Raw genomic sequence first — 19,235 nt, forward strand, 5'->3', positions numbered from 1 at the left:
CCAGCCCCTACGTGAGAGACGTGCGGCGTGACAGCAATTTAATGGATCGCCGGCAAAAGGGCAGCCCAAGGCATGGCTGCAGCCTCCCCTGGACCGGCCACCACACAGCCGGACTCGTTATTGCACACCCGGGATGGGAGATTTCGCATCCTCCAAAGGATGCTCCCAGGGATGCGCCCGCTCCCTCCGGGCATCGCGCTGGAAGCGGTCCCCGTTATTCCTCCCTTCCCACCCAGCTTTGCAGCCCTCGCTCTTTTGTTGCTGCTGAGGAATGAATAGCACCTCGCGTTTAAAATACCTCGAGTTAAAAAAAGACTAAGCTAAAAAAAAAAACTCTTCTCACATTGAACAGCGTGGCTCGCTCCCACCCCAAGAAAAGATAATTACAAGCCACATTATGTTATTAATAAGCCCCTCGGTGCCATAATATATCAAATATGTTAAGTTTTTCCCGCTGCCAAAAGGAGCTCTCTCTGAGAAACCAGGCGAACGAAGTGGCAAAAAACCACTGCATGCACAAGGGAGTTCTTTCAGAGGTGCCAGTCCTTGAGAAAAATCCAGCCACAGAGACACACGTGCAAAGCATTAAGCCGGGAGACGTTTTACCCCACTCTAAGCAAAGCCCCTTGGCTACCCAGATGTGCAGCCTGTTGCTGAAATCCATTTCCTCGGCAGCTGCCGCCGCAGGGCTGCCCTTGCCAGGCACAGGCTGCGCATCCCAACATCTGCTCCAGGGTGCCTGACCCACAACCGGGGGCAACAGCATCTGGCAAGTTCATAGGATACCTACTTTTTAAAATATTATTATTACTATTTAGGAGAAACTTTCCAGCCAAGGTAAATAAACATCGGATGCGACTTGAAGCGCCTGATGAAGGCAAGCAGCGGAAAGACTGATTCACCCAAGCCACTTCCATCCCTCGGCAGGCTGCAGTGCCACCCCCTCCATCCCGGCTCCGCGCATTCCTGCGCCGCTCGTTCAGTCAGGAATCGCACAGCTGGCAGGCTGTCCCTGTAGCTGGTGGGTGACTTAAGGAGCCGCTTCCTGAGCTTTCAGATCGGCTCACGATTTAAGATTTGGTTTATAGCAACACCGGAAGGACCCAAACATTTTTATATTCCGAGGTTCAGAGATAAGGGGAAACCACTGCAGAAGTTTGAGCGCTAATTTCTGCCTCCTCCTCCACCTGCCTCCTCTTCCCCACAGGGTTAAATAGCAAAGTGCAAACAGCTGATGCTTGTTTGAGGCTTTTTACCCCTAAATACATTGCCCTAGTCCTCAAAAAAATAAAAAAATTAACACACTCATTGGACAGGATTTGGAGCAACCTGATCTAGTGGAAGGTGCCCTGTCACATGGCAGGAGGATTGCGGAACGAGATTATCTGTACGGCCCCTTCCAACCCCAACCATTCACGATTCCACCATTAACAAATCCCCGGGCGAGCCGCTGGACACTGTAAAAATTCCCAGCTGAGCTGGCACCGGCGGGGCGAGGCGCACAACCTGCTCCCTTCCCTCTGCATCCCAGGGCTGGCAGCGCAGAGTGGAAACGGGGCCAGGCGTGTCGCGGCGCCGTGCGACAGCAGCCGGCTGTCGCCTGGGATGGCAGCGGCTGGGATGCGGGCACCGCCGGGATGCTGGGGCACGGCGGGGATGCTGCGCGGAGAGAAGGGAGAGCTTCCCACCCAGCCCGCGGCTCCATCCCGATCCCCATCCCGCCGGGATGCTGCCGTGCCCGTACTCACAGCGGCGGGGCAGCGCCGGGCGGTTGTCATTGGGAAGCCAAATCTTCTGGATGCGGCTTTGCGTCAGCTCCATGGGCATCTTTAAAACAAAGGTCTTTTTGCGCTCCGCGTCCACCTTGATGCGTTCGCGGGAGGGAGGAGGAGAAATAAAAAAAGGGGGAGGGGGGGAAGGAGTGGGGGAAATATATGATAAAAAAATAGATAATAAAAAGGGCTTTTGTTGCAGTCGGTGGTTTGGGCGAGCGGCTGCGGCGCTTTCGGATGCTGCTGCGAACCTCGTGAAGGTTTTGCGGCAGGAGGGGGAGGAGGAGGAAGAGGAGGGCCGGGTCTGCAGGGCACAAAGCCGGGCAGGAACGGCCCCAGCGCAGCCGCTGCGCGCTGAGAGGGAGCGAGGGCGAGCCCCGCTGCGAACCACGGCGTGGAAAAAAAAAATCGATATATATATATATAAAAAATTTTAAAAGTATCTTCCCTCTTAAATTGGGGAAAAAAAAAAATAACCAGAAATGCAGGAGAATCTCCACGCGAGGCAGCCGGGGAAGGAGCGGTACTACAGCGCTGGCCGCTGCTCGACTCGGCTCGGCTCCGCTCACGATGTGCCGGCAGCCGCCGCGCCGCCTATTTCTATCCCGACAGGCCGGGACCGCCCCGGGGCGGGGCGGGACGGGGCCGGGCCGGAGGAGGAGGAGGAGGAGGAGGATGAAGGGGGAGGAGGATGAAGGGGGAGGAGGATGAAGGGGGAGGAGGATGAAGGGGGAGGATGAAGGGGGAGGAGGATGAAGGAGGAGGATGAAGGGGGGATGCCGGCGCGGCCCCTGCCGCCCCCTGGCGGCCGCGGCCCGCACTGCAGCGCGGACAAAGGCCGCGCTTTGTTCCGCGGGGGGAGCGCGACACCGACCCCGCCCCCACAGCGGGAATTTGGGGTGCGCAGGGGACCCCCGACTAAAATATCCATGGTTAAATTGGATAAATAAACGCTCTGTTTCACTCCTCGCGTCTTTTCAATCAGCGACGGAAAATTATGCAAAATGATGAGGATTTTTTTTTTTTAGATAAAAGGAACATGAAAACTCGATTATAAATAACTTCTAAAAAATACTTTTAGCAAAAGGAATAAAAGGTGTAAAGAGAAAAAATAATTTAAATTAATTAAGAAAATAAAATAGGGAATAGAGGAGAAGGTAAGAAGGGGAAAAGAAATAAGCTTTTAAAAAATTGGGAATAAAGTTAAATAAAATAAAAAATAAAATCAAAAATTAAACGAGAGACAAATAAAATAAAAGCTATTTTAAAAAATAAAAATAGAGGGAGGAAAAAAAGAGAAAGGAACACTAAGTGCAACAGCGGTGGGATGGGGGGGGGGCTCCGCCGGCGCGCCCCTTGCGCCCCTCACTCCGCGCTCAGCGGGTTCGGGGGGTCCCGGGGGCCGGGGGATGCCGGGGGTCCTGCGGGCCGGGGGATGCCGGGGGATGCCGGGGGCCGGGGGATGCCGGGGGATGCCGGGGGTCCTGCGGGCCGGGGGATGCCGGGGGATGCCGGGGGTCCCGGGTCCCGGGGGATGCCGGGGGATGCCGGGGGTCCCGGGTCCCGGGGGATGCCGGGGGATGCCGGGGGTCCCGGGTCCCGGGGGATACCGGGGGATGCCGGGGGTCCCGGGTCCCGGGGGATGCCGGGGGATGCCGGGGGTCCCGGGTCCCGGGGGATACCGGGGGATGCCGGGGGATGCCGGGGGTCCCGGGGGATGCCGGGGGTCCCGGGGGATGCCGGGGGTCCCGGGGCCGGGGGATGCCGGGGGCCGGGGGATGCCGGGGGTCCCGGGGCCGGGGGATGCCGGGGGTCCCGGGGCCGGGGGATGCCGGCCCGGCGCTCCCGCACGTCGCTCACGTCGCACATGCGGTGCGGAGCCGCCTCCCCCGGGGGGGATGCTCGGGATGCGGCGGCTCCGCCTCCGCCCGCGGCCGCTCCGCCCCGCTCCGCTCCGCGCCCGGGCGCGCCGGGAGCCGCCGGGGCCTCCCTGCTCGCAAACGGGCGCGTAACCCTAATTTTTTAGTCGATATTTTAAAATTTTAATATTATTTTAATGTAACAATCCCGTTTCATTATTTATTATTTAATGTTTTCATATAATTATTTTATGTTTTATTATTTTATCATTTTACTATTAATTTAATTGTTCTTAATGTCATGTTCATATACAATATATATTATTGTATTATTATATTATATTATATTATATTATATTATATTATATTATATTATATTATATTATATTATATTATATTATAGTATTGTATAGTATAGTATAGTATAGTATAGTATAGTATATTACTGTATTGTATTGTATTGTATTATATTTTCATTATTATTACTACATTTTTCATTATTATTATATTTTTCATTATTATTATATTTTTCATTATTATTATTATATTCGCATTATTTTATTAATTTATTAAATTTAATAATCCACTCAATCCACCCACCAGGTTCCTGCAAGTTACGTTTCCACTCTAAATTAGGCTACCAACTGCACCCCAGCAATGCTGACATCCCCACACAGCCTCTGTTTGCAGCACAGAGGGGTTGGCACCACCCTGAGAATTCCTGTGACGACACCCAAACCCCAAACACGCAGGTGCTGAAACCCCCTGGTCCCACCTGGCCTGGAGGGGTTTCTTTGGAAGGATTCTGGGTGGGAATTTGCCACGGCAGGGAAATGTGGGAATGTGTCACGGGTGGGAAGAGCTCTAGAGGTGGGAGCATCTTCTCTGATGGTGTTTAATACAGCAAATTTTGCTTCAGAATTTAAAGCCTGATAAGGAGCATCTCAGATACCTAAAATGTTCAATAATATTTTTTTACTTAGGGCATTTTCCTCCTCTGGAAGTAACAGCTTGTATTTTTATAACGTATTTAGAAGGAAGATATTTTTGATTAATTCCTTACATGGAGCCAAGATGAAGTAAAAAGTGCACAATCTTTCCCTCTCCTACACAGGGAAAAAATATTCACAGGCAAAAAGAAAAAAAAATTAAAAAGAAATTTAAAAAAAGCTACTATGAGTGAGCTGGAAAAGAAGCAGAGATTTGGGATGTGGGAAGGAAGATGGGAGAGAGCTGTGAGTGCTCCAGTTGGCAAGGATGAGATGGGAGTCAGGCACAACAGCCCTCCCTGGACCACTCTGCACAAATCCCCAAATCCTTTTCACATGTAGGGCAACAGAAAGCCGGTTCCCAGCTAGAGCATGAGTCAGAAGGAGGACAAAAATTCACATGATTTTACAGGACAAGGAATTGGGGCATCATCCCCCTTCCTCCAGCAGCTCTCTCCCCTCCCCGTGGCTCTTTTTCACCACCCCCACGACATGAAAAGGAGCCCGAAAGCAAAACCCTGCCTGAATTAAAATCACAGTCGCTTCAAATTAGATCCACCTAGTAACTCTTGGCTTAGAAACTCCTAAATAACTGGAGCGGAAAGCTTCAACTCCGAAATAAGTGGCCTGGATTTCAAAGGCACCAGCACCCAGCTGCTTCGAGGGAGGTCAGCTGGAAGAAGCACTACTATTTTTAAGGCACTTGCACCCTGGGGAGAGGGCAGGGAGCAGGACAGCACTAGGTACACTCAGAGGATTATTTTTCCCCCTCCCAAATTGTGCTATGCAAAAAAAAATCCCAGCTTCCTAAAAATAGCACTTGGACTGGTAAACAAAATGTTGCTCGCAGCTGCTGCGATAGGAGCCCAAAGGGGGTGCTTAGCTCAGCGATTTTTCAGGAAATCAAGTCACTGATGCAGCCTGAATGCTGTCAGGAAGATGTGTCAGCTCCCAGAGAGCCACCACAGGCACAGTGTGCCATGGGACAGCCAGTGGTGCTGGCCCACAGAGGGTGCAGGGAGGAATCAAGCAGCCAGAGCAGGCTGGAGGTGCTGCCATACACACCCCAGTCAGGAACTGGCAGATATTTAATAAATGAGAAGGGACAGGGGTATAAATGTAATGCCAAGGTTTGAAATACGAAAGTCCCGGTGGTAGATGGGAAAAAAATTAACCTTGAGCATCCAAGGGATGAATGCTGCAGGTCCAGAGAGGTGGGAGAGGGAAGTACAAGAAGGGAAAGTCTGGCAGAGAAGGGGAAAACCCCCATTTCTGTGAGAACGGGACACCCAGCTCTTACGGGGTTCACAGTCTTCAAACTTCTCTGAAACACCAAAACTAAAACCTGTCAATTCCCTCTTTTTTTCCACTGCAGCTCCAACATCTAACTCACCTAGCAACAGTGGCATTAGGCTCTGGATGCATCCCAAAACAACAGCTCCAGACTTCATTCTCCATCCCCTTTGGAAGAACCTACTGGTGACCAGCCAGCCTGGCCTGACATCCTCCCTGTGGCATCAAAATGCCAGTACCAGCAGCAATTGCTCTGGCGAGCCCCAACTCTGACTCAGCCATGATTCACCCTCCTCTTTTATGTCTTTTTTTTCTTTTTTTTTTTTTAAATTTATTTATTTGATTCCCTCTAAAGGGAAGGACCTGTCACGTTCTTGCCTACATTCAGTGCAACACGCATCCTCTCCTTCAGACGTGGCACGAGGGTGTAGGGGGGGAGATGCCTGGTGGGATCAGAGTCACACATCCAGGAATTCTTTGCACGGTTAGAATTTGGAAAGGGTGGCTGGGAGCTGTGGGTACATCACTGTGTCGATGCAGCCACACACTGTGCTCCATTCATGGCAGGGCAGCTTCATCTGCAGCAGTTTCCAGTATGGCCTTGGTTTATCAGCCTGAAATGTGGGGACAAAATTCAGAATCACAGCAGGGTTTGGTTTTAAAGGGATTTTCAAGATCATCCACTCTCACACCCCTGCCATGGCAGGGACACCTTCCACTATCCCAGGTTGCTCCAAGCTTCATCCAGCCTGGCCCTGGACATTTCCAAGGATCCAGGGACAGCCACAGCTTCTCTGGGCAACCTCTGCCAGGAGCTCACCACCCTCACAATAAAGAATTTCTCCCTAACATCCCATCCAAATCTACTCGTATCCAGTTTTAAGCCATTCCAAAATGTTCCCTATCCCGGGAGGGTGGTTGCAAAAGTCAGGCAGCAGCTGCCCGGACTCTTATTAGTGTGTTAATGACATTTTCTTTCAATTGAAAAATTTATTCTTGTGGGCTGATCAAGGGGTATTTATATGGATTTCAGAGAGAAAAAAAAAAGACAACCGAAAAAAACCCACAACAACAACAGCAAAAGCAACAGAAAAAAAGTGCTACATTTTGCACTTATAAAAATAATTTTAAATAGTTGGGATACTGAAGAAGCCAAGAAAATTGTCTGCGATATTTTTCGGGGAATTAGATGCTTTCAGAAAGGTCAGGAAGGAAAACCAAGTGGTTGACACCTCCCATTGTCATTGTCAGCTGGAGGCTGAGTAGTTTTCACTGCTGATGGCGCTTTCTTTGGAAGGACTTGGAAAAAAGCTGCTCGTGGCGGGGAGGTGATAAAAGTCTGATTTCTGATTTCTATCAGGCTGATAAAAATGTTTGGATTTGGAGAGGCAGCTGGAGTTCACGGTCCTTTGTTTTCAATCGCCTCCCTGGCCCCTCGCAGGTATTTCAGTTACAGGAATAAATAAACAAGGAGAGAAGTGTGAGCTGTACCTGTATGACCGGGATGTCACCGCTCCCTCTCCCTCGTCCCACCCAGCTCCTGATGCTCAGGAGGGAACACCAGGAGCTCCTGCATCTGTCCCTCTAATGGATCGGGGTGTTTCTGCCATGGAAAATAGTTTTTTTTATTTTATTTTCCCCTTCTCTAAACAAGCTGTGTTTGCTTCCTCATCTCTCGCCTCTGTCCCCTCTGCTCTTGCAGTCTCACACTGCTTTTCTTCCTCCTGCTGCCAAGGGGGACAGAAACCAAGCAAAACCATCTCTTCACGGTATTATCTGCAGACAGGGTTTCCTGCAGGGATGCTGATTTACCCTGAAACCAGCGGAGAGCTGCTGGTCCCTCGGCAGCAGTGAGGGCTCAGGATGCAGGATGCGGGCAGGGCAGGGAGCATCGTGTGCCCGAGCTCTCCCTCCTTTCTCCCACCCGTACAGCCACACGTTCTCCTGGCTGCGGACAAGCCGTGCGGATTTTCAGCCCGTTGCACCCTCTAATTGCACCGATGTGCTCACGAAACTCCTTCCTTGGCCGGCTGTAAGGAATTCCGATCATTGCTGACAACAGCCGGGCGCTGGGACACCGCTGGAGCAAGACCTGGGCTGCCACACGCCTGATCGTGGTTTCAGCTTTGCTTAAAAATAGCCACAAGCAGAGAAAGGGGAATTAATTCAACGGGCTTCAGCTTCTGACATTGAGAAACCAGGGCTGAGCCCCACGGGGGGAAATCCCACCAAGGCACAGGGCATTGCTCACCCCGCGCTATCAGCCCAGTCAAACACTGCACCCAGGGCTGACCTGGCTTTCCTGGCAGCCAAGGGACAGGAAAAGCCAGGAAGGGGTTGCAGAAATGCAGAAATCACCCTCATTCAGCTGGTAAAATGATGGGGACCTCCTGCTTTTGCTCAGCTCCTCGTGTGCTGTCACTGTCATGCTCAGAACGGTGCTGGAACTCTTTCAAGGACAGTAAACTCTTCCTTGGAGTCAACACTCTGCAAAGTTGTTTGTTTGTTTAATTCCTTTTAATTTATAGCTCTTCAGGCAGGAGGACAAGGGTTCAAACCTTATTTTCTTTTGGATGGTAGGATTTGTGCCCTAACTAGAGGTGTTTGGCTGAGTTAAAGGGTAGCAGGAAAGGAAATGGGAGTTGTAAATGCAATGCCTGGCTATGATGAATATGGCAAAGAAGGAAGGATGAGAGCCTGAATTCTATCTCAATTCATCAAATTAAAAGTAAAATCATTCAAAGTTTCCTCCATTATCTTCAGAGTGCCTCCAAATGTGTCTTGGATGATCCTTGGGAGGACCCAGTAAATCTTAAAACCAAAAATGGGGAGGTGTACAATAGGTGTCAATTAGCAAGGACTGATGACCCCAAAGGAGCCTCCCAGATGGAGATTCATATTTAAGAAAGGAGGAAATGAGGTTTATTTGTCATTTCTAAAAATAATTATTGTGGCAAGCACATTTCTCTCTGTGCACCTCTATGAAAAATCCTGAGAGAGAGAAAAAAAAATGTGCTTGCCACAAATTATATTTTGTAGTTCTCAAAAAAATATAATTTGGAGATAACATTCTGAAGTTGCAAACATCCATTAAAGCAGGGACATTTCTCAAAGCTGGCAGATCTGCTCAGAAACTGTTCCAGGGGGATTGAGCAATGTCCTGTGAAAGTTCCTGACCTGACAAGACTAGTGCAAAACAAAACTCACCCAATAAACAGGCTAAATCATAAAGATAATTGACTTCATATGTTGCAGAGAGGGTAGATTTAGGGTAGATATTATTAGAAATTCTTTACTGTGAGGGTGGTGAGGCCCTGGCACTGGTTGCCCAAAGAAGTTGTGGCTGCCCCATCCCTGGAAGTGTCCAAGGTTGGACAGGGCTTGAAGCAATCTATTTTTGTGGAAGGTGTCCCTGCACATGGCAGGGGTTGGGGCTGGATGAGTTAAAAGGTCACTTCCAACCCAGGCCATTCTGTGATTCTACAAAACACAGGTTTCTAAAAGTTGCTAGAGAGTAATTAAATGGCAAGAAGTTGGGATATTCCATTCTCAGGAATTTAATACTGGTTCTCCTTGAAACAAAATCTGGCTGCAGAAGTTCAGGTTTGGTCCTAATAGCAAGGGTCAAAGATTGCAGATCAGTCAGAGAGCCACAATTCAGGTTTTGGCATTGTCAGAGCTTCTGAAAAGACAATATTCACATTAGCCTGACACTGGGTTGAGCCTTCTACTCCCAGGTACTTTCAGTTACATGAAAGCAACACTTCCCTGTTTGCCCTGATATTTTGAGGTGTGAAATTCCCTACTGAAAATCTTGGGGTTGCTTTAGGGTGTAAATCCACAGGTCGTTGAACTTGACTTTAGGTTACCTCATCCCTAATCAAGAGGCCACAACAACCTGGGACAAGGCACTGATCCAGCAAAAAAAAAAATCCTGCTGGTCTGAGAGAAAAGTGTATTTACAGGGCTGCTGTGTCCCCACTGCCAGATCAGATATTCCCTGTCCTGCTGCTGCCAGCAGAACTTGGCACGTGTTACCACAGTGCCTTCTCCGGGAAAATCAGCAGAATTACAGCCATCTGCTCACACCTGAACCAGACCTAATTCAGGACTTTATTGGTTTAACCATAGCTGGGAGCTCAGCCCCACTCTCTCAGTCCCCCACAGTAGGATGGAGGAGACAGCTGGAAGGTAAAAGTGAGAAAACTCATGGGTTGAGGTACAAACAGTTTAATGGGTAAAGCAAAAGCACAAGCAAAGCAAAAGAATGAATTAATTCCCCACTTCCCACACGTTTCCAGTGATCCCCAGGAAAGCAAGGCTCCATCACACGTAATGGTGACTTGGGAAAGCAAACACCATCACCCCGAATGTCCCCCCTTTCTTAAACATGACAAAATGTATTATGGATTATTTTTGGTCAGTTTGGAGTCAGCTGTCCTTATTCTGTCCCCTCCCAACTCCTTGTGTCCTGCCAGCCTCCTCACCGGTGGGGTGAGGAGCAGAAAAGCCTTGACTCTATGCAAGCCCTGCTCAGCAAAAACAAAAACATCTCTGTATTAACAACACTGTTTTGGCCACAAGTCAGAATCACAACCCCAGAGCAGCTACTCTGAAGAAAATCAACCTGTCCCAGCCCAAACCAGCACAGCGCTGCAAAGCAACGCAGCATGTTGGAGATGTGATGGGAAGAACAAAGAATTCCAGCCCTCCTGTATGCGTAGATTGTTACAGGATTTATTTTCATGGAGGTGCCCGGTGGCTGAAGTTGATTGTGCTCACTGAAAAACTTAATTCCCAGTGAGATGCAGCTCTCCAGGTCTGCAGACTCTCAGTGCTGGATGTGAAACCCCCAGGGATGATGAGGCTGTTCAGTGATCACCCTCAGGAAATCACAGCCTGTCATTATCCCCTGGACTTTGCCACTGAACTGTTTCCTAACTCCTCATTACCACCCACCTTTCATTAAGAGCCTGGATCCTTATCTCATCATTGCACGTTATTAAATCAAACAATGGCAAAGGCTGTGGCCTTTCTGGGGCTGACTCACCTCCTTATGTAACAAGCCCGGGCCAGTGACAACCTCAGCATCGTCATGGTGACAGGGAAGAGTCTAAAAAAGTTGCAGGCAACGATGTGGTGAAGCCAGATACCCCAGAGATGCTGGGGAATCTCTTCAAAGTAATGCAAAAAACCGAAAACACAAAGCTCTGGGGGAGAACATGGGCTTGTATTTCTGATTATCAAGGAGGATGTGTTTGTAGGCAGCAGATTAATCACAGCCTAGGAAAAAGGGTATTTTTTTATCTCAGGTCTCAACCCCCGCTGATAATCAGTTTGGCTCCTGATAGAGGGCCTTTTGAAGCAGCATCCCAGAAGGATCTGCATTGCCTGGGAGGCTCAGATGGAAAGGTTCCCCTGAGGGATGCTGAGCAGGGAGGAGGCGTTGAAGCTCTCAGCTCCTGCTATTCTGCCTCCATCCACAGCAAAGCTGTGGGTAGAGTTTGGGAAGGATTTATGTAATTTTGGGGTGTCTACAAGGAACTGGTCACCTTTGACCACTTCTACCACCTGCAGAGGGAAATGGGCACTCACTTGCAGAGAGAGAATTCAGCTGCCCTGCTGTGGGTACTGACTGCAAACCAGGATGAGATGTGTCCTGGAGGAGTTTGTGTCCTCAGACCACTGAGGAAACCTCAGAGCTATGCCCAAAACCATTCCACACACATCTCAGTGCTCTCCAGCACGAGGTGACCCAAAACACAAGTCCTTTCCAACCCAGAGTCCCATGGAGGGAGGAAGAGCAGAGCTTTGGTGAGGAGTTGCATGTCGAAATCGTGTACGTGCCGCGGATCTTCCCACCCACACCTCACCGCTGGCAGCATGTCTGCCCCATGGACAACCTGCTCATCCCTGCTTCCCCACAGGGCTGGCATGATCCAGACAATGGTTGCCCAACAGTGGCCCAGACAGCTCAGCTCTGGCCAAGGAGAGCCACTTTTGGGGCCAGCAGCACTGCTGGGGTTGAGCTGCTCCCTGGGTCAGCCTCCCCAAGGGCTCCCCTCTCCGTTCAGCCTGGTGGAAACCACAAGGCATCCAGAGGTGAGGTCTAAGTGTCCCACTTTTCCAGAGTGGTGCCCTGTGCTTTAAAACTCGAGACCTGCAGGCACTGGTTTTAGGAGTTTGTGAAAGGCAACCAAGAGGGAAAGTGTATGCTCCACAAGCTGAATTTTAGAATAGTAAAGGTCAGTTTTGTTTCCGTATCTTTTGCTGGAGCTCCTTACAGTCAAAACCTCTCTCAGGAAACCTCCAATTTCCTAACAGCTCTCCTGACTGAGTTTTGGACCCAAATCACTGGAATCAGATCACACAGATTGCTGGAATGCAGAAAGTAAATAACCAAATTTCATTATCATGGTTTTCTTAAAATTCTTCCACTTATGGAGCAATGATTTTAGTGCATTTAAGCCCTAGCAGATGATTTTCATTTGTGTATTTAATTTACTTTTTTCTATGCCATGGAGACCTGGCTGGGAAAGGGAAAAAAATTATAAAATCATTGAAAAACATCTAAGAATTAGTTTCTTCTTTCCCTGATATTTTTCAATCAGACATGAAAAATACGAATGGAAAATTTCTCTGGAATTTTGGGGCAAGCTGAAACAATATGGGGAGCTTGCTGCCAACATATTTTCTCAAATACATTTATATTTTCCAACCCGCAATGACAAGCTGGTAACAGCTCCTTGGGGAAAAAAAAAAAAAGAAAAGAAAACTGAGCTCAATGTTTAAATTTCTGCCCTAGAGTTTAACAGGGAGTAGCAAAGCAGCGTCTGGGTGCCTGACAGGGGTCACAAGGAAAGATGCTGTCCTTCAAAGCACTTGAGAGGTCCTCAGTTTTCTCTCAAGCTGCTGTTACTTGAGCTCAGAGACAGAAGCAGGAGGGCATGGCACAGGTGGGAGCACATCTTGGCCATTGATCATAACTCATCCTCACTGAATAATGATGGAGATAAGGGAAAAACACTTTTATTGTGTCTGCTTCAGCATTTCCAGCAACACCACCCACTCGGGAATCATGGAATGGTTTGGGTTGGAAGGGACATAAAAAATTATCAAGTTTCATCCCCTGCCATGGGCAGGGACACCTTCCACTATCCCAGGTTCTCCAAGCCCTGTCCAACCTGTTTTTGGACACTTCCAGGGATCCAGGGACAGCCACAGCTGCTCTGGGCAACCTGTTGCAACACAAACTCTGTGCCACAAATAGGACACCTCTCAAAACAAACAAATGTCCCCAGGAGAGGGGCTCACCTCACGTGTCCATCCCCCTGTGCCCCCCTGGCACAGCTCTGGTGGGTTCGTGCTCCCCGCACATCCTGGGGCTGGCGTCAGCGTGGCCACAGCCAGGGTTTCACATTTCCCAGCCCAGCTGTTTACCCAGAGCTCAGCCCGAAGGAAAACAACTGCTAGACAGTCAACAAGAGATCTGAGGGACACCCGACTCCTGGGCAGCCTTTCCTGCCAGCTTCCCTATAAAGGAGAGCCCGGCTCAGGCTCAAGGCATGACCTTCCTTCAGTTCATGCTGGTATTACCCAAGCTGGGACAGCCCCAGGCGCCTGATTGATGGGCACCTTTCACCCACTGCTGGGTGAAATGCCTCAGGGATTCCAAGGATGTTCACTGGGCCAGCGGGAGATAGAGTTTATACCCGTGGAGCAGAGTCCAGAGCAATTCCCAAACCTGCCAGCTATGCAAAAGCAAAGCCTTTCTGCAGCTGTGCCTAAGGGGGATCCCACCAGGATGGGTTTGGGGTGAAGGTGGGGTAGCCAGAGTGGCACAGAAGCTTGAAGTATCTGCAGGATATGCTTGGAGCATGGATGTGCTTTACCCCTTCCCTGCCCTGCCTTAAACACTGGTGTGGGACACGTGAAAGCACGACGTGAGCCACCTGCTATTTGCAAGGTAAAGAAGAAAGTTTATTCTCTGACTCCAACTTTTATACTTTTCCAAAGGTGACATTGGATTAGAGAGTGAATGGGCCACCTTTCCAAAGACATTGGACAAACCACTAGTACATCAAGTTTCTCCATCCCCATAAAGGAATGCAAAAACAATATGTTGTTTATAGAAATTGTGTGGGAAAGTTCTCCAACAGAATGTAAACTCATTAGGCTTTAGAAAATCTTAAGAATCAGGGTGACACTGGTGCTTAATCCAGACCTGGCCAGCTGAATATCCCTGAAAACCCATCTCAAAAACCCATCTCAGCCCAGAGCCTGAGCAAGCACAGCTCCCTTGCACACGTGCAGGAGCACACACAGCCACCCCAGCCCCTGGCATCCGCCAGTGCCTCCAGATGCTACTCAAAAATCTGGTCCTCTTGCATTCAGGCAGAGCCAGTCATCCATGGCAGGGGTGACTAAAGCTCAGCACTGCCACATGCCAGCCCCATCCCACCCTGCCTTGTCCCATCTTGCCTGCAGCTGGGCCGTTACCTGCCAGGCTACCCAACCCCGGGTGACAGCACATGGCAAGCCAGGCTGGAAAAGGTAACCTCAAGTCATCCAGAATTTGGGCTAGGAAAGTCACATCCATAAAAAGAACGCTTCCCACCCTCATGCCTTCCACCTAATTGCTGCTGTTGCAACAGCCCTACATGATTTAATGGTTTATTGCATTGTTCTTTTATTTGTGGCGTAAATGTTTTGGACGTGATCGGTTTCTCAGCAGCTCAGCTGCACCCAGAAGAAAAAAAATAAAGGAAAGGAGAAACGCTGCAGCAACCAGAGGTGATTTAATGTTTAAAGGAAACAAAGGCTTTGCTGACTGTGTTCCCCCATGCACGTGATCTCCACAGCTGGCAGGAGATGGAAATCCATTCCCTGCCTTTGCCAAAGCCACCTTGGAGAAAAAAAAATAAACACAAAAATCACTGCTGGCAGGTGCCTCTTCTGTCTCACCTCATCCTGCTCAGCTTGTTTCAGCAACATGGAGATTTTGGTGGTGAAGTCCTTCTTCTTCTGAGTCCTTCCCACCCCAAAGCCTTGTCCTCAGTCATGAATGAGATCCACCCCTCCAGCTGGGAAATGGACCCAGGCTGGCAACAATCCCAAAACCCTGCCATTTATTTTTCTTTATTATTATTCTGTAGACTGTTAACTCTATAAATTTATTTTTCTTTATTTTGCTCTGAATGGGAATGTTGTTTTGTGAGCGTGGATCCATTCCTGGAGCACCTGGTGTTGGCATAAAGCCATCCCACATTCCTTTTGTGGAAGGGCTTTATCGGGATGCCTAAGTCCAAATCACAGCCTCAGCTATGTCATACTGCTCCTGTGAGAATCCCTTCCTCATAAGGAGGATTTCTAAGAAAGTCAGTGAGAAAGAGAAATAAAAAACAAGTCAAATTCTCAAATTTCTGCTCCAGCCATGTTAGATTTTCCTATTGGCATTAAGGCGGGGTGCTTACCTGGGTCATACCTGGCACAAAGACATGAATTTAATCCTCCAAATAAATTTATATTGGTGACTGAGGAGCCTTTATTTTGCACTTGTGCCAGGTGACCTGGCAGTGCCCACTTGCATTTTTAGGGGTGGAAAAATTCTGTCTCCCAGGCACAGAACTCAGTTGTTCAGTCCTCACCTTCAAGCCCACGAGCAGGACCCAGTGCAACCCTGCTTATCCCCCAATAAAGGCAGCTGAAATATCCTGGCTTATCCTGAGAAGCCACATCCCTCCTTGGGACTCATGGATTTGGGAGCAGGAGGCAAAACACCCAATTTTTCTCCCAGTACTGATGTGGTTTGGGACTTACCTAGGAACAGAGGCCACACAAAATTAAAAGAATAAAAGCAAATATATTTAATGAAGGGCCTTCAGGTACATTAAGGGCAGACAAAGCCTCCCCAAGGGGCTACCCCCAAAAATGAACAATGGTAATGGGTTTTTCAGACATATATAATTTTGGTCCATTTACATATCAGGGGTTAAACCTCCAATTACAGGTAATTGGAGCTAATGAATTCACATACTTCCAGTTTGCTTCCTCCCAATTTCCTTTTGTTTAGATCTGAGGCTGTAAGGTGTCCTTGAAACTCAGGTCCAGAGGGATTGTTTAGTCTGGGTGTTACAGTGAGCTCATGGGCACCCTATTTTCCCCTTCCCCGGGACCCTGTGACTGATCAGATAACCCTGGACCCCTCCTTCCTGCCCCAACGGGGTTGGTGGGGAGCCAGGGAAGCCCACCCTGTCCAAAGTCTGTACAGACCCCTGACATTCCCTGTTTGTCCTCTTTTGCCCCGCTCTCCCCTGCGACATCACAGAATAAAGAGAGCTGAACCAACATATATCGGGGTAAGAGCCTCTTTTGGAAATCTTTGCCATCTCCTGATATTCCTCCCCCCACAGCCTCGGACCTCTGAGCTAGCCTGATATTCAGGGGGCTGTGCAAGGGGGGGAACGTCATCTGGCCAAAACATGAAGACATTTTGTGCAGTTTGTGAAGTTAACTAACACTTTATACGGAGTTTACAGCCATACACTAATGCAGCGCAAGAGCCGAAAAAAACCCCAAACCTAAAACCCAACCGCACCAGCACCTCGGGGAGGAAACCACCCGCGATCCTGACAGATCAGCCCTGTTGTTTACCAGCCCCAGCTGCTCTCCGGGCTTCCTGGAAAGGGCAGAGCAGCTTGGCAGGGTTTTCTTGCACGCTCCTTTCGCGTGTGCGCGGAGCCGCAGCGCTCCCTGCCCGGCCACGCCACCGGGGCGTGCGCGGCCACCAGGGCTGCCCGTGCCCCGCCATCCCTCATGGCAGCAGGGAGAGGGCATGATAAATAAAACTGGTCAACAAGTTCACCCCGCTGCGCTGGGAAAGGTTCTCCTCGCTCGCGGTCGGATAAACAAGTTCCAGAGGAAATAAATAAATAAATGGGGCTGGTGGAAGGGATGCAGCTGTTTCATCCCAGCCCTGCCCGAAGAAAGTCCAAAGTGGGGCTGGGACTGCACAAGGACATGGCAATACCTCCTTTTCTCTGTCGGAATCTGTGGCATGGATGATTCTGAGATTGTAGAAAGTCTCTGTCTGTCAGCCCCACTGCCAAAGAAGAAGTCATAATTGGTCTGTGCTGGTTCCAAGGTTGTTTATTCTGTTTATCTCTAACATGTTCTGCTGCCCTGCCCAGCTCTGTCCTGCAGGGCAGCGTGTGGGGCTCTGCCCTCAGTGGGATGTTACAAACATTAAATACCAGAAACTCCCTGGGCTGGATTTACAATAACGTGCCAGTATCTGTCACCTACGTTGGACAGTGTGTCCCCAGCCTGAACCAACAGAAAAATGCCAACACCACAGTGAGACATGGAGGGCGTGAAGAAGGAGAAAAAGGACAAGACACACCCAATTTCCTCCAGCTTGTCCCCTTTGGACCCCTCATCTAGAATCCTAAAATTTTCCTTTTGCACCCGTGCCACACTTAATTATTACTTATGATAAACACTCAGAGCTTGTAATTCATCCTGTAAGATTGAAAACTCTTTTCCATGGACAGAGATTACAGACAGTGTCTCTGGGGGCTCTGTCCAGGGGGGTTCCTGACCCCTGCCAGGGTCCCAGACCTGCCAGGGCAGCCAGAGGGATGCCCTGGACTCCCACATTTCTCCACCTCCCCAGCAGCAGCGTTTCTCCCCAAACCACAAGGAGACACTGGTCTGTCTCAGCTTGCCCCCTCTCTCCTCAGATAATCTTTTTCAGGGCTGAGCAAAGCTTTCCTTGATTTCCAACCCAAATCAACATCTCTGCAGGTGGGGTTTTAACACCATGCCCCTGCCCACAGGGGCTGATTTGGAAGCTCTGCACTGCACTACAATGAACCCTGCACCAGTAATACCCCCAAAATGTATCTACACAGGGAACAGGATGCTCTGGCACTGCCAGGATTGGTGCAGAGAGAGCTGGATCCGTGGATATGAGCAGCTAAAGGCACCATCAGCACAGCCTCCAGCCCATCTCAGCCCTCCCATGCCTCAGTTTCCCCTGCCTCAATTGGTAAAGCTGGAAGTTGTCCAACGAGGAGCAAAGGACTGGGGAGAGGGGAACAAAAACTTTCAGCAGCCAATTCTGAACAAACAGCATGAAGTCCCAGAAGATATTATTATTATTATTGTTGTTGTTGTTGTTGTTGTTGTTACTACTACTACTAACAATAATAATGCAGGGAAACCAAAAGGAAAGCCCAATTCCATGATGTTTTAGCTAGAGGGTGGCATACAAAATACAGAAGATTGGGATTTCTGGACTGCATGGTGCTGCTTTCTCAGCACCAAGGAAGGGCACATCGCACTCCAGACCCTGTGCTTTTGGCAAGAGGTTTAATCTGGGATGGGACAGGATGGGCAATACCTAGGAGATGTTTTCAAAATTGAGCATATGGGAAAGGACAAAATGAGAATGGTTTGGAAGGAGAAAACTGGGGAGTAGCTTTCAGCCTGGAAAAGGATTCTATGGAGAAGATAATAGCTGTTCTTTATAGCAAGGAATATTTAAGGCTTATACAAGACATGCTACCCCAGTGGAATCCTATTAGTGGAATCCTAATATGCCTTGCCAGGACAAGGAATTCTTGAGGGGAAAACACAAAGGAAATCTAAATCTGCTAGTGTGGGTTTGATCTTGAGTCCCAACTTGGGACTGTACCCCATCCTTTTTTTTTTTTTCCCTGACATTAAAATGTAGTTATGATGGAGAAAAGAATCAGGTGCCCTGCAGAGATGTGTGTGCCTGCACGCACACACCAGGAAAACAGGGATCACACCTTGCTGCCTGCTGGTTTTGAAATCCTCCCACGTCCCTCCATGAAAAAAAAAAAAAACAAAAAAAACCAAAAAAAAACAAACCACCACAAAAACCTGTGGTCATTTGATTTAAAGCCTTTGGAGCTGTTTTCAATGTGCTGAGATCAATTTCCCCATCACAGAAGGTGTGTTAGGGAAAGGTTCAGCAGGGCAGCAGCTCTGCTGGCACAGGCTTGCAGTGGCACAGGGATGGTGGGTGAAAAGGGTCTGGGGGGTGTTGGTGGTGGGATCTGAGCACTGGGGTGAAGCTCAAGCCCAGTCTGAGCTGCTCTCCTGTGTGACATAGCCACTGAGCTTGGTTTCAGCTGGTGGCTGGAAATGCAGCAATGGAGACTCCTTCCCCATCCCTGCCAGGAGGGAGGCAGGACAGCAACAGGAGGGGTTTTCCAGCATCCTGAGCTGCTTGGTGGGGTGCTGGCCCTGGCAGGGAGGTTATAGGTGTGTCTGCCTGCTCCCAGGTTAGGACA

At 49.3% G+C, this 19,235-nt stretch overlaps 1 protein-coding gene across 7 annotated transcripts in view; it reads right to left on the reverse strand.

The window, feature by feature from the left end:
* The window catches only part of PFKFB3 (6-phosphofructo-2-kinase/fructose-2,6-biphosphatase 3), a 42,495-nt gene that overhangs the window by 17,470 nt on the left and 5,790 nt on the right, over positions 1-19,235 (reverse strand). For 3 of the 7 annotated variants that reach the window (XM_077783694.2, XM_031506796.3, XM_085568590.1), the window contains exon 1: positions 1,749-1,970. The exons of 1 other annotated variant lie outside the window; for it this stretch is intronic. In XM_077783694.2, the coding sequence (XP_077639820.2) occupies positions 1,749-1,827 (79 nt within the window). In that variant the 5' untranslated portion in view covers positions 1,828-1,970. Of the gene's footprint in view, positions 1-1,748; positions 2,371-19,235 lie in introns of those variants that run through there. 3 more of the 7 variants (XM_085568593.1, XM_077783695.2, XM_085568591.1) reach the window with 2 other exon arrangements.

Source organism: Lonchura striata, chromosome 1A (genome assembly GCF_050655825.1).
Source record: "Lonchura striata isolate lonStrDom1 chromosome 1A, ASM5065582v1, whole genome shotgun sequence".
Lineage (NCBI taxonomy): Eukaryota > Metazoa > Chordata > Aves > Passeriformes > Estrildidae > Lonchura > Lonchura striata.